General features: G+C 40.4%; 1 protein-coding gene across 2 annotated transcripts in view; it reads left to right on the top strand.

Moving 5' to 3' along the window:
- Nucleotides 1–14,998, top strand: part of coro1ca (coronin, actin binding protein, 1Ca) — a 36,534-nt gene that overhangs the window by 9,565 nt on the left and 11,971 nt on the right. For both annotated transcript variants that reach the window (XM_042421378.1, XM_042421377.1), the window contains exon 2: nucleotides 5,686–5,882. In XM_042421378.1, the coding sequence (XP_042277312.1) occupies nucleotides 5,688–5,882 (195 nt within the window). In that variant the 5' untranslated portion in view covers nucleotides 5,686–5,687. The remainder of the gene's footprint in view (nucleotides 1–5,685; nucleotides 5,883–14,998) is intronic.

Genomic DNA, 14,998 nt, shown 5'->3' with positions numbered 1-14,998 from the left:
GTTACACTCTGAATAGTTAAAATTAGCGTTACATACAAACAGTGACACATTTCATGCCTTTTTATTTAGAGTGCACAATCACATTACTTCCGGTGAGGTGATTCACTTACGGTCATACTCCCAGCACTGTTGGACACCTCTGTTCGGTTCAGCTTCCACTTTTGCTTCACTCAGATCATGCTCAGTATCTGTGTCAGGACAGCTGCTTGTCAGCGCATTTAACGTACTTTCAGTTTTGAGCAATTTCACACAACTACATTGTCTACAACTTCGAATCAGTGCCCAGCACAAATAGTTACCACCATACCAGCAGAAACATTTTCTCCTGTCCCTGGTTTCTGTGTAGGCCTGCTTGTGTCGGACTCAACACCAGGTGCAGGGTTGGGATAATGATGTTCTTACGTAAGGGTCCCGCTGAATAAGGGAGTTTTAGGTTTGGCATTTCCCCATGGCAGGGTTAGGTCTACATTTTCCAGTGAGAGAGGTGAGGTTTGTTTGAAACCTTGAAAGAAGGTATGCCTGGGAGGCAAAAAAAAACACAAGTCCCGTCATGTGTAGCTTTAGGGTCCAACATGATTGAGTCCTGAGTTTAAATTCCAGGTCTGTGTCTCTGAATTTATAAGATGAATAAGGATTGGTTTGCAAATGACCCTGTTTCATGTTGGCTTGTCTAGCTCATCTTTCCATGTGTATCAGTGGGAATAGCAATTGAATCTCCTTCAGTGAGGACCCACTGACTAAGAAATGGTGCTATCTCTCTAAAGGAGGATTGTCAGAATACACCACCTCACAACAAGGCTTACTCACCAAGACCCAGTGTTGCATAATCAGCTGCAGCCCCACCCAGTTTGCTCTGACCTACAGCGTGTACACTGATACAGCCCAACCCTCACCATAAAGGTTTCATATCCAGTGCCTGAAGTCTAGTATAACAGAGATTACTTTATAATCATGTCATATAAACAAACATGAATAAATCTGGTGACATCTGAATTTTTGAACATTGACTGTTAAGTTATTTTGGTTGTAATCAACATTTGTAGAAATTGTGTCAGCTTTGGCAGATATGAGTAGGGCTAATCAACATCATTTTGGGACACAACTGGCCCTGAACACTAACATATGATATTAAACATTTCCTGCTGTTTGTAGAGCTTTGGATAGTGTGACTGGGGATCTTTGTGCAGGCCCAGACTGACCTCAAGAATGCAGTGATTGTTTTGTCTAAACTAGTCACACTATTGTGGTGATAAACCAACACATCTAATAAAGTTCTCCTACCTAAAACAATGTGTTGCTCTGCTGCAGATGAACAGATCCAAGAGCAGTGGGATAGTTTCACTGCTCGCTCTGTATTGAGATTTGGAAAAGCTCAATACCGCTTACATGGGTTATTGATTGGAACAGCCTTTATTCAACAAACAGGTGATTGACTAGTGTTCTGTGATCAAACTGTTCTGGACAGTTGCACCACTTGATAGATTGACGTTGGGTTTTGCCTCTAGCTTCTCAAACTGGAAAGACATGGTGGCTGTTTGTAAAATGATGTATTTGATCAGTTTAGTTAAGATTCCAACAGCTCTGCGTTTTATCATTGTCATCTAAACCTCTTCCCATAGTTTGCTGGCTCCCAGTTGCTCAGCTCAGTCGATTTGTCAGTGGATGTTTTCCAGACTAAGATTTCATAGTGAAATCTGAGATCATTAAAGTCTGTTTGGTTTTGCAAGGCGAGGAGAAATTCCAAACCTGGAGATATGATTAAGTTTAACAGTTGTTTGACTTTTGAAATTAACAGTAACCTTTAAAACATAGTTCTTAGTTAGTTTGTATTTTTAGTATTGTATTGTGTTTCTTTGTTGGGTTGGTATTTCCCTAATGTTGCTAAGCAGCATGTCTGTGTTACGAAACACATATTGCAGCCAAGTGAAGACGCATGCATTTGCCCATGGCATAAAAGGATTTTTTTCTCTTTAGTTTTTTTTTTTTTAACCTTTGACACAACTTGATCTCCTACTGTTGGAAGTTGAATTTATTGTCACCTGTTGTGAGCAAGACTCAGCAGAATACCCAGGATAAAGTGCAGCATGGCCAAGAAAGCAGTTATATTTTCCAGTGATGCAGATTCCTGTAAAGAGTTGTAAGATGTTGAACCTCCTGATGGATGTCCAGAGAGTTCAGCATCAAGCCATTATGTAACTCTAAAATATCGTAGAGGAACTTTGTCAAAGGCGCATTTTCACATCTACGTTTTCAACTACAACTTACTTGAGAGGACGAGTGATCATAATAGACCTTTCTTTGCTCTGCCAACTAAATTGTTGATGAACTGGCAATGTCCTCTTTAGTCAGTTATTGCTTTGCTCCCCCTTTTTTCACTCCCTCCTTATTAGGAAAGAGTCCTCACTCCAGCCAAGAGAACATATGGTTCCATTAGAGAACCAGTAGGGACTAGCACTAATTGACCACTTGCAGTGGCCAACAATTAGCCTGTCAAGCACTCAAGTGCCTGCAAAGATTCAATTTAAGATGTATACCAACCTCGACTATCTTCCAATCCCATATAATACAATTTTCCTTGCTATATCTTATTTTAAAGAGGTTTTATCCTATATTTGCTATTGTATTGTGAAAATAAGTATGACATGGGGGAAGTGAGCTGAACAGTCACATTCTGGTGTTGTGTTTTAAGTTTGTGGAAAGCTGCTAGTCTTTGACCAATATTTTAGACAGAACATGGACCAAATCAATCTTAGTAGCTAAATAACTTTGTTACATAAATTCCCACAACACTAATGTCGCAAGAAGCCAAATTTGTATTCTTCTGGGTGGTGGTTAACAAGACTGTGGCAGGTCCAAACTGGCTAAAGTCCCAATCTTTTCTGTCTTCACTAACTGTAGTAGAGTTACACATTTGGCAGGACAATCACAAGATTGTTCAAATAACCTAGGGCTTTTCTCCACTGCATCAGTTTACACACAAGCACACCAGCATGTGGTGTAGAGAGAAATGTACAGAGTTTGAAGTCTCATGAAAACACTGCCAAGATAATAAAAAACCTTCAACAACAGAGAAAGAAGCAGCAGCAGCGGTTTCTGTTCACACCATTACAAAGTTTTCCGACACTGTTATTAAGTCTGCCACTAGACAGGTAGTTGATTTAGGTGTCTGTTCACATGCAGCTTCTATCCCAACCAGACAGATCTATAGCTCTAAAGGTAAGCAAACAAGCCTCACCCTCACAAACAAGGTTGTCCTTGTTGAGTGTTGCCTCAGACTACTATTGCATTACTGTAAGGACAAACAACTCTTCTTTTCCCTTTTTGACATACTTGAAATGTAATTGCAATAAGAATCACAAATAGTTGTGTGTCGTTCACAACATAAACCAACTTCTGTTTTAAAAAATATTTAAGACTGTGGTGTTGGACAGCTTAAATATTTACACTTATCATTATTCTCATACAGGTACAAGACTGTAACATGCTTCCAAATTAATGCAGCTAACTTTTTAAAATAAAAAAAGCTCCATACTTTTACACACTTTTCTCTGCCTTTTTTCTGTTGCTCAGACAATCAAGACCAGTTAGCTGCCAGTTATGTGTCATATTGCAGTTCAGTGGGCCAAGGACACGACTGAATGGTTTGACACACAGTGAACTGGAGTAAGAGCCTAAAACTTGTGCCTCCTTTTCAATTGTGGTGACACCAAAAATCAGGATCAAATTGTGAGATTCTCAAAGATTGTATTTGTCTTTTAGCTCACCATCTATGTTTGTAAATCTAAAAAATGAACAGTTGTAATGACTGGTGTGTTTTACGGAAGAGTTAGGGAGTTAAGACACTCCCACATCCCTACAGGAAGAGCTTCCTGCTTGTGTTGTCCTGTCGGAAACATGCCATACAAGCGTTTCTCGCTTGCTCTCATTCTTCTTCTCACACTCACACACACACACACACACACACACACACACACACACACACACACACACACACACACACACACATACACACACACACACAATGGAAAACCACTGCTGAAACATGTCCCACATCCTGTGCAGTTCTTTGGTCATGTTGGTGATTCAGGCTGGGAAACTGTTACCATGTGCTGTGTCAAAAAATAAAAAAAGGATTTGATGAGCTTCACAAAACCGAGACCACTCAGGAGCTTTTGTCTGTCTTGATGTTGTAGGTTAGTTCGGACTTTGGTTTTGGTCATTTATCTGAAACTGGCCAGATTTCCATTATCTTTGGAAGTGGTCTGTTATTGTAAGCTGAGCAGTGGGACTTGTAGCTTTTGAATGGGCTTGTTTTCCAAAGCTCTCTTGTCTGCCAGCAGATTCTTGTCTAGGTGAAGATTTTAGCTGAACCAGCTACAAAGTCTGTTTTTGTTTGGATTGGATATGTCCTATTTTCCTTTGGAAGTGGCTCTTTGAAAGTGTGGCACAGATAAAGGGTGCTCGCATTTCAAATGTTGGATATTTGGCACAACAAAGGATGAAAAGAAACTACAAGGTTTTAAAAAGGGTTTTGAGTCATTTGAAACATTTATCAAGCACGTTTAATGTCTTTTGGAGCTGAAACAATTAATCGATTGGTAGATCAACAGAAAAAATATTATTTTGAGAATCGCGTAATTACATTTTTAAGTAGAAATGCCAAATCATTCGTTGTTTCCAGCCTCTCCACTGTGAGGATTTGCTGCTTTTCTTTGTTTTGTGTCATTATAAACAATATCTATGGTGTCTTAGGCTGGTTGGACAAAACAAGACATGAGACGACATCAAATTGTGCTTTAGGGAATTGTGATGGGTAATTTTTGTAAAAAATTATGATTATGCTGGGGATTTTATGTCTTTTTGAGATGGCGCCAGTAAAGAGATGACATAGCGACATGGTGCTTCATGGTTGGCTGAAAATAATCGTTAGTTGCCGCCTGAATTTTGAGACAATTGATGCAGTTTTAAATTGGGTCACACACACTAATAGTTTTATTGCTAGTGAACTGTGGTGTATATCTGCTCGTAACTTATGATTGAAGGATCTATACATGCTTGCTGTGTGATTAGCAAGCAGGCAGAGTATAGATAAGTCAAGTGAGTGCTGCTAGGGGGACTAGCTCTTTTTTTGGCTTGAAATTATCTCATTTCCTCCTTCTTACTTAACAGAAGAATTAAGAGTTGTGACACAAAATATAGAAAAGTCTTAAAGAATGAAACTGGAGCTGAACCATCACTGTAACATGCTCTTAATCTACAAAATGTGTTGGTAATACTCCTCTATGAAATTGTTAGCACCACAATACTCCCAAATTCCTGGGAGACCTTTGGAGTAGTGAGTAGTAATGGTTTGTTACAAAACACTCCTGGAGCAAGAGAGTCAAACATCTGCAAAGGGAATGTTTTGTGGAAAAAAAGCTCACACATGAACTCAGTCTGTTCAACAGCTTTGCTGCAGTTTGTGGACGGGATGTCTTGTGTTCTCAAGTCTCACAAAGTAGCTCAAGTAGTCTATGTGTAATAAATGTGTTATTTCATATTGCAGTTCTGTTTGTTTTCTTGTTAGTGTGTGTGTGTGTGTGTGATTATAAGCCTTTTCATTGTTTTCATTTCAGCGCTATTTGACTATCAGTAAGTTTGCAAACATACTGTATGTTCAATCCTCCTCCTCTGCTCTTTGTACAGATATGAGACGAGTTGTACGGCAGAGCAAATTCCGTCACGTCTTTGGCCAGGCGGTGAAGAATGATCAATGCTACGATGATATCCGGGTGTCAAGGGTCACATGGGACAGCTCCTTCTGTGCAGTTAACCCCAAGTTTGTTGCCATAATTATTGAGGCCAGTGGCGGTGGAGCTTTCCTCGTTCTCCCTCTTCATAAGGTAAGTTTATGGTGTATCGTAAAGTTGTTAATGAGTGGGTTAACACTGGACATGTATAGTGTGTTTGTACAGAGTTAATCAGTGAGAGCTGAGAGTGTAGGCATAGAATTAGTCACAGTAAGACAACTAGATGGAGATAACCTGGTTGTAAAAGCATGTTTGCATTTACTTTATATCGGTTCAGAAATGCAATCTGAGCGCCTAAAATTGCATTGATTAAAAAGCTTTGTGTTCATATTTTTCATCACTTGTTCTAAGATGAAAACAGCTAGTTTATTTGGCTTACTTTGATGTACTTCCTTGTGCTTTTGTGACGTTTGTGTTGTCTTCTGGTCATTAGCTGGATGCAGGTGAACATAATGTGGGCTGTCAGTGACTGTTGTCATCTCTGCAGATAAGATAACTCATAGTCTGATGTTCTCTATGCATATTCATGCTCCAAAGGGGAAAACCGTTGTTTGATTTACATGAAGGGCCTTTCCTCTAGTACAGGAGAAAATTGAAACCCAGTCTCTAATTTTTGAGATCACACTGTCCAGCTACAGTCACACAGCATAATAGCTAACAGTCGCACATGAACGATTAATGGTGTCCATTTTCTGAATGACCTTGTCGCATGATGTCCGACCTCCCTAAAATTTTAAGCATTTATTATCAGAAAACCGATTTGAAGGTAGCGTGTTTCTTCTTATTCTGAGAAAAAATGATGCATTGAAATGGTGTAATGCTACCCTTTTAAAGGCATTGTGGTGTTATGCATGTGATGTTTTTGTTACAGATGATTTAAGCAGATCAAATTACGTCTGGATATTTTTAGATGAGGTAAAAAATCTTGTCTTCACATCAGTAATGCCGTAAGAGTATGAAAGTCATTCTATCTGAGGGATTATATTTAGACCAACATGAATGTAAACATGGCACATAAAAGGGAGAGACAGTTGAACTTTAAATCTTGATTGCTCTTTGATTTTTTTTTTAATTTTTTTTTTTTTTTAGAGTAACAGACCATTTCCCATGTTTTGTGTACAGTAAACAGTCATTTGCATTTAAAACTTAACCTCTTACTGCAGGACTGCTGACTCTTCGTGTCAGTGTACCGCAGGATTAATGTTTACCAGTGGGTTGTCAACACACCCTTATGTGTACAACAGAAACTACTCCAAAGCCCTGGAGCCAACAGTCTTCTGATCCTTACCTCCATATAAGGAATCGCTCCACTCCAACTGGAGTTACTCTTGGGTTGGGCAAGAGACACATTTGAGGAGTGTTTGGCTGTAAATAAGTTTGCTGGGTGAATACATCCCTCTCTTTTGTTCTAGTCATGTTGTCATAATTGGGCTAATTAAGGTGTAATAGATTCTGATTCTACTCTGAATCCAGCAGGGTGCTCTGGCATGTCCCCAGAGAGCCCTTGGATGCCATTATGGTTGATAGCAGTGAATTGCAGGCCGCTTGTGTTTCTGTTTGGCAGCTCCAACCAGTGGCCAAGTGGCAGGTTCCCGACTCTGTGAGTGACATAAGTACTGCAATACTGTTGACAGATCTAACCTGTGCCTGTAATTAGTGCACGCCAGTACACTGCCATGTCATCTGAGACGAATCTGGCATAGGCGACCGGATCCTCAGGCCTGTCATCACACGGCTTACACCTCTCAGCACCTCATTCAATACGGAGCTTGTACTGGAGGTGGGCTGTGAACTCAACTGGTTTCACACTCCTCCTGCCCTCCTCTCTGTGTCTTGTGTTTGACTGAGCTGCCCTCTGCATGCCATGCCCCAGTACAGTAACAGTGTGTCTACCGAACAAAGTCTACTTTCACTTCTGAATTAAAAAGTAGTGGGAGACTGAGGTCTTTATGTGCAGCGCAAACCTCGGGCAATTTCCTCAAGTGAGAGATTAAAAAAAGCTCTCTTGATTTTTAGATCTTCCTACATACAAGCTGGCAGGCGTGACACAAGACTAATCTCTCAGATACAGTGTTTTTTTCCTAATTTCAACAGTCCATTCATTGAGAGACTGGAGCTGAAAGGGGAATACCATGTTATTTATGAATTACAGTATGTTGTGCATGCAAGTTATGACTTTGGACAGTGTGACCAGTTTTTATCACCACCAAACCAGTTTCACAGCTTTGCATAATAGAGAAAGTCAGCTGCTGGGACCTTAGCAACAACAAGAATTTCAGATCTTAAATTAATACGTATTCCCTTTTTTTAACATTTATTTTTGGCATTTATCACCGTGTTATCCTCACATGAGTTTTTGTGAAAAAGCAGGTCCATCTGGCAATCTCAGTATAGCCTCAGCTGGCAACGCAGGTCTCAAAAGTGGGGCGATACTGTTCTTGCAAACAGTATGACAAGACTGCACTGCAGTCGATTATTATTACAGAGTTCCCCCTCGCACCTGAGATCACTGTTTATAAAATGAATAAAAAAGGATTACGGTGTTGCCTCTTAATTAGAAAATGGTTAAACTAATTTGCAAGGCATTTGTACAACAAATCAAGTGCTCTTCCTTTGGTTATTATGCCGTCTGTACAAAGTGTCTGTTTTACTTTATGTGCTTTTGTAAGACTCAGCTCTGCTAAGTGCCTGATTGAAGGACACTTGGGTCTCATTTCATTTTTACTGCAAGGACACACACATCCTCTAAACGCCCCCACCTTCCCACCCTTTCCCGTCCCTAATGTGAGGGTGCATCTGTCCGGCTAACCCATCTGCCTATGCTGTGTTGCTCCCAGTCTCTGTGGGCAGCCAGCTGCTCAGGGCCTTTGTCCTGCGCTTACTCCCAGCGCAGCCCTTTGTCATTACCACACTTCGCTTGGGGAGGGGGGGGTGCAGAAGTGTGATGATGCTCCTTCCCCCTTCACAATTAAGCCATATGCAACTGTGCACCGTCTTTGTTGTAGTGATGCAATAACAGTGGGAGAATATTGAGGATGAAATTACTGGTTTATGAGCCCTCACAAAGCATTTTACTCCCTCCTTTTTTATTTTGTGTCTGGAAATGGATGGAAAAGCATCTCTTGGAGTTCAGAGGTTGCTGTTGTGGATCTATGACCTGACCTGAGGTCTGAGTCTCGTTTTGTGTCATCAACCAATGGAGCCGTCTCTTTGTGTGTGACTCAGTAGGGTGAGGTTGGTGCGGCAGGCCACCGTGACTCAGCACAGCCATGAGTATTGTTGCTTCCTAATGTCAGAACACTGGGATTCATAGAGAGGGCATCAGATGTCCAGCTCAACACATGTCATTCCCTTCCCTCATGCTTTCAATCTCCCCCTTTCTCTTTCTTAGCAGGATGCCTGCTAATTTATTCCCTGATTTCCATATGAAGGAAGCTGTGGGAGTGAATGCAGCAGCTAGCAAGTGCTCAGTGAAACATTCCTGATAATTCCTCTCTCTGTCTGGCTCAGCATAGAAATAGAAGGGAAGTCTCAGTAAATCACCACAGTTGTTGTGATGTATATCCCTAAACTAGAAATCCCTAATTTTGATTTATCCAAGCATGACATTGTTAAAAAATCAGCGCTGTCTGTCCTGTTTTAGCCATCAGCATCTTTATTTTCCATGCAGACTGTGTGTTAGTCACTTTGTGAACTGTCCGCATCTCTGGTTTCCTCTTTTGTCAGTTTCTTTTTAAGACTGACCTAAACTAAAGGCATAGCAGCATCAAAGTGTATTGTCTAATGTAGAAGGCATGTTCCATGTTAGTGCTTCAAACGCCGCCTCTGTACAGAAAGGATGATCAGATGTGGAGTGTGTGTGTTTGATTTGGATTCAATCCCTCAATGCACCATTCATCCAGTGCTCAACCTTTGCTGTTAGTAATTCCTGGGTGTGTGCACAGTGACATTATTTCTGTTTAGTCTCACATGCACCAGTTTGGCTGCTAACTAAGCTAAAGTCTGTCTCTACATAAAAAAATACATTTGGCGTGCATGATATCCAGGGTCTTTCCCCATACTTTGGTCAGTTTGTGTTCCAAGACCTCTATACTGCTCAGCTGCCTCTGCCTTTGCCGCTTCTGCCGCTCAGTCCTGCTGACTGCAGATTTTACCATATATGGTCAAATCTGCTCCCTGCCTGACAGCCTTCCAAGACCATTTCCTCCCTGCCCTGCCATTGGCTGCTTCATGCAGTGTCAGTACACATGTGAATTCTGGGATAGGCCGAAATATGAAGAGCGGCCAAGATGAGAGAACTGGGTTGAAGTCAGATGTTGTCTCTGTCACAGAGTCAATGACTGTATGCAAGTGCTACATTAAAATAATTATTTTTATGTGATAATTAGTACGACTGCTGCTGGATTCCTGCATATTTACACTATAAAGAGCTGTGAATACACTTTGTTCACTGAAATATTGATTGATTAATTTTTATTGTCCTCAGTGGAAATTTGGGCTTCTCCCAAAGTACAGCAAAACTACATACACTACGCACAGCACACACACTATTAAAAACATACAAAATATACAACATACAATAGTGCTAATGGGCAGGTAGCAGCGGATAGGTTATATAAATAATACTAGAGAGTAAATCTTATAAAATACACATATTCCCTGATGCAGTCACTCTGTGTTCAGTGCCTGTATGACATGGGGAATAAAAGACTTCTTGTATATGTTCCAACTTGCCCTTAAGACGAGTACAGACATATCATAGGAAAAGAAATCCCTCATAGCTTAATTAAATAAACCAGATTGTTTATCTGTAAATCTCTTCTCTTTATAATACCTTGTAATAACAGATGATGAATGCAGTGTCATTTTCCCACAGGGCAAATTCTTCCATCATTTAAGAATTTATGGTTTGTTGCAAAAGAGCATTTCATTCACAAACCTGCTACGGTTTGTGCATGAATGCACTGATCTGGCAGACAAAGTCACAGAAAAATCTCTTAGGGTGGGCTGCCTCTGATAAGTTCCCGCTAAAAATATCTGTTCATTCATCTATTTTCTGTTTCTCCAGTTGATGATCATTTAGGGCCGCAGGTGTTGCTGTATCACAGCGTACACTGCAAATATTTTCATATCAGGCCTTGTTAGCAAATATCTTGTGCTGCAGAAGTACTTTGATAATAATAACACAAGTGGCTCAGAATTTCAGTTTCCCCAAACAATTCCTGTCTGGCAACCAACCTCGAATGTTTTCAGAATTAGTGGACTTGTCTCAGGTGCTATTTGGATTTTATCTTATGACCGGTGGTTTCATCAGCCAATGTACCAGAAATGCATTATATTGTACTACAGTATATCCGTAGTACACCTCTGTGGAAGTATCTATCTTTTTTATCTCCTTAGCTATATATAGCTCAAGTTTCCAGTGTGCTGCGCTCTATTGTTCCTCCCCCATTATTCAGACATTGTAAATCTTACTAAAAAAGTTCAGGGTATGACAAGAGTGCTGCTACTACTGCCTCAGCTGTTTGTCTCTGCCGTACAGATGAAGAGACTTGTAAAAGTGGAAATTTCCATGGAGCTCTGAGCAGCACTGGACAGCATGCATGAAGACCCTTTTAGTGGTGGGCATGTGCGAATCACATGTTGAGCTGCAAGGAAAGGAAGTGTGCAGGCCTCTTGTGTGAATGAAAAGAATGTCCTCTCTTGCCTTGAGGGAATGTTGTTCATCCATTTTTTTGTGTGTGTTTCAGTGTTGTGCTTTGTATCTATCACTGTGTGATTCACTCTTATTTTCTGCAGTCTTACTTGTTGCTATGCGACTGGTTGTTTTCTAGGCGTCAGACATTCCTCTCAAAGGATATAAATGCCTGTAGTGTAGTTATGGACATGTTAGGTATTCAACTGCTGAGTTTAGCCCGTTGGTGTTGGTGTGGGTGTTTTTTGATGCCGATGCGGTTGATTTTCCTTGTTCTCCTCAAAATTATGCTCACATCTTCGTGTCAAGTCTTGCTAAGCACACTTCCTATAGACTGGTCGCCTTGGAGATGATTTTCTTGCTTGGCTGGTTTAGTCTGTTAGGGCCCATTTTTCTCGGCAGTGTTCCAGTGTGATATTACTGGCTGTCCTACGTAACTATTCACCTGTCAGCCAAGGTGTTGGACCTTGATAGAATGTGTAAACCTTAAGTCTGATGTCAAAACTGAGTTATTGTCCAAACCACAGCACTAATGGGTGTGAAATTAGTGGTGAAACATGATTCAATAAGTGAAACTGTACCTGGAATCTGTAATCCAAGTCAGAACTGATATCTATCTTATACTCATACTTGTCCTTATTTCTGTTCATTTGCTAGCAGACTTCATATAGTTAACTAGTTGGTAGTCATGATGTTTATACAATGTAAGGTTGTTTTATCAGTTTTACCTGCTCTTAATAATACAATTGTATGTTTTCCAACACTAGTGAGCAGCATCTGATTCAGCACAGGTGAGGAGTTATTTACTATCAAATTACTATTCGCTGCCGAATAGATCGAGGACAAGATGACACAGAATTTTTGTATTCTTCCTAAATTACTGGTTCGCAGTAATGTTAGTCACGCCTGATGCTGAGTGGTTGTGCCTACTATTCCCATCAAGATATTTTTAAATGTGTTTCTCCCTCAAGTAAAACTTAAGTTTATTACAAACAAGTGGTGTTGAGATACAGTGCTGTTGTAATTTGTTCAGTTTTGTTTCCTTCTTTACATTCTCATTTCTATGTCGGTGAAATTTGAATCATGTGGCGCTAGCGCACCTTGAGACATCCTCTATTGAAAACACATTGAAGCCACATTTTAGAGTTCAATATTTCATAAAATAACTGTTAAATTAAGTTTCAGTTTAGTTTCTCTTTTGCACATTTGACTTGTCAATTCTCTCTTTGTCAATGCTCAAATTTATGTCAATGTTATATTTAGTTTCCTTTGTTAAAGGGAAATTCCTGTTTACCAGAGCAGAGAGTGTTGTCCAACAAGTGTTCAACTGCAGATGCAGGTTAAGACGGTTAAAAAAAAAAATCAAATATGTCTCACCTGCCAACGGTTAGGATGGTCCAGTACTGTCTTAAACAAAGTTTAGTGTCTAGTATGTGACCTCGCCACAAGGCTGATTTCTTCAGATTTATCATCTTGTCTCTGCTGAGTGACATCTCATTATGCTTGTAATTGGGACATGACAGATGATGGGTGGATGTTTCAGTTAAAATATCTCACTTTAAAGACAAATCTAGACTTGCAAATGTGCCTGAAGCTCTGCTTTTCCAGAGGGACAGAGGGGAGAATGCAACAAGTTGGTACAAGTTAACTTATCTGCACTGCTCATCTGAGGTGATCCCTGAAGTGAGCTTGTTTTCAGTTAAACTGTTAATTGGCAGAGCTGGCAATTACAGTGACCTCACTCCATACAAACTGCATTCCTGCCTTGTGTATCATGTAATCAAATGTTTACGCAGGCTTGAGGCACTTGTGTTCGCTCCTCAGACCCTGGAATTCCTAATTGTATGTATCAGACACAAACGACATTAACACCTCAAAGGGTGCTAGATTTGACACCCTAGCAGCCCTCTTGCTCTCATTAGTCATACCCATACCAGAGCTGCCTGGGGCCGAGGTGTGGAATGTGAAGAACGCCTGGCGCCCTGGTCGAACTGATGGTCTGCTCTGCCCTGCCGGGGTTGATCAGGAGGTCGGGCTCCACGGCTCGGTTTAAGTGTTACGAGGGCATCATGGTTCATTGCTACTAGTCAACCATACGAGCTACAATTTATTCATAAGTGTAGTTTTTTTATGTGTGTGATTTAAAATGTGTTGATGGAAATTTTCCTGAGACTAGTGTAGGTCTTCTACACTAGTCTCCAGTTCAGACATGCTACAAACACTCCTGCTGTAGGAGTGTTTGTAGCATGTCTGAACTGGAGCAGTTAGCATGCCAGATGTGCTGAGAAGAGTGAGCGTCGAGGTCCCGACACTGATGGTTCTGCATACTGTAGATGGTCTTAATCTGTGTGGCACGGGCATAAAACCTGACCGTATGCTTACTGTAAATCTGTTTGCATGCTTCTTCAGTCTGTTTTAAAACCACTGCACCACATTGTCTGTGATCATTTCCGATTCCTGAGGTTCAGATAAATGTTTTTTTCTGTTCATGTGCATTTGCAGTAAATATATAAAAATATAATATAATATAAAATAATATATATATATAAAACACACCCAGCTCACAGTCTACTTTCTTTTTCTTATACATGCACCATGAGATCTGTTGCTATTCTCCACCTCAGTTGTGTGTCTGTGCCAGTTTTTAAGCAAAATAGAAACCAAGTAAACACAAAACCACAGTAGTTTAAGTGTTTGTCTATGTTACAACATCCGCCCTTATGGATAATGCACGGTGTGCTCCTGAAGTACCAGACAACAGAAAAGATAAATGAGCACTTGTACAGCACCAGTTGATGTTGAAATGATATTAACTGTTTTACATGACAGAACTGGTTTGACAGTGTTTGACAATTGTTTTTTTGTGGATGTGCAAATTTCAGAATTTGTCTTGACATGATCCATGATACTGTGGATCTGTTCAGTATAATTAAAATATTGTGAAGTAATTAATGTAAAACATAGTAGCATTTTCCAAGAGAATAATGTACAATGGCAAATAACTTTGAAGTGTGGGCTCATCTTATCTCTGTGATCAGTTTGTTCTTTGTCAGACTTGTTTATGCTGTTTCTGTTGCTACACCTGGTCATGAGCCTGTGTCCTTCCTGCTTTACATCCTGTTCCTACGAGCAGGAAATCATTTGCAGGAATAGTCTGGTGAACTACGCTGTCATATGCTGTACATCTCTAAGCGATCAAATGAATATGCACAGATATCATGTCTACCTGATAATGCAAATTACCTGTGATTTGTGATTTACTAAATGAAAGTGGTATTTTTAAATAGACTCAGATTTAAATAGACTCAGCTCCAGAGGAGAGGTCACTAGTCTGTTATCTGATTAGCAGATGGTGGCTCATAGATCCCTGTTGACAGCGGTATCAAAGTCTGCTGTCTTTACACTCAGCTTCAGAGTTGGTTTCAGGATGTGTCTACTAGTCAGGGTGAGGTTTAGACGAGATCTTGTGATTTTTCACTTACTACCCGTACACGCCCACAGAGTTCATTCTCAC

This window comes from Thunnus maccoyii, chromosome 9, assembly GCF_910596095.1.
Source record: "Thunnus maccoyii chromosome 9, fThuMac1.1, whole genome shotgun sequence".
NCBI classification, from domain to species: domain Eukaryota; kingdom Metazoa; phylum Chordata; class Actinopteri; order Scombriformes; family Scombridae; genus Thunnus; species Thunnus maccoyii.
The sequence above is the reverse complement of the archived record's forward strand: the minus strand, read 5'-3'. Positions and strand labels throughout refer to the sequence as shown.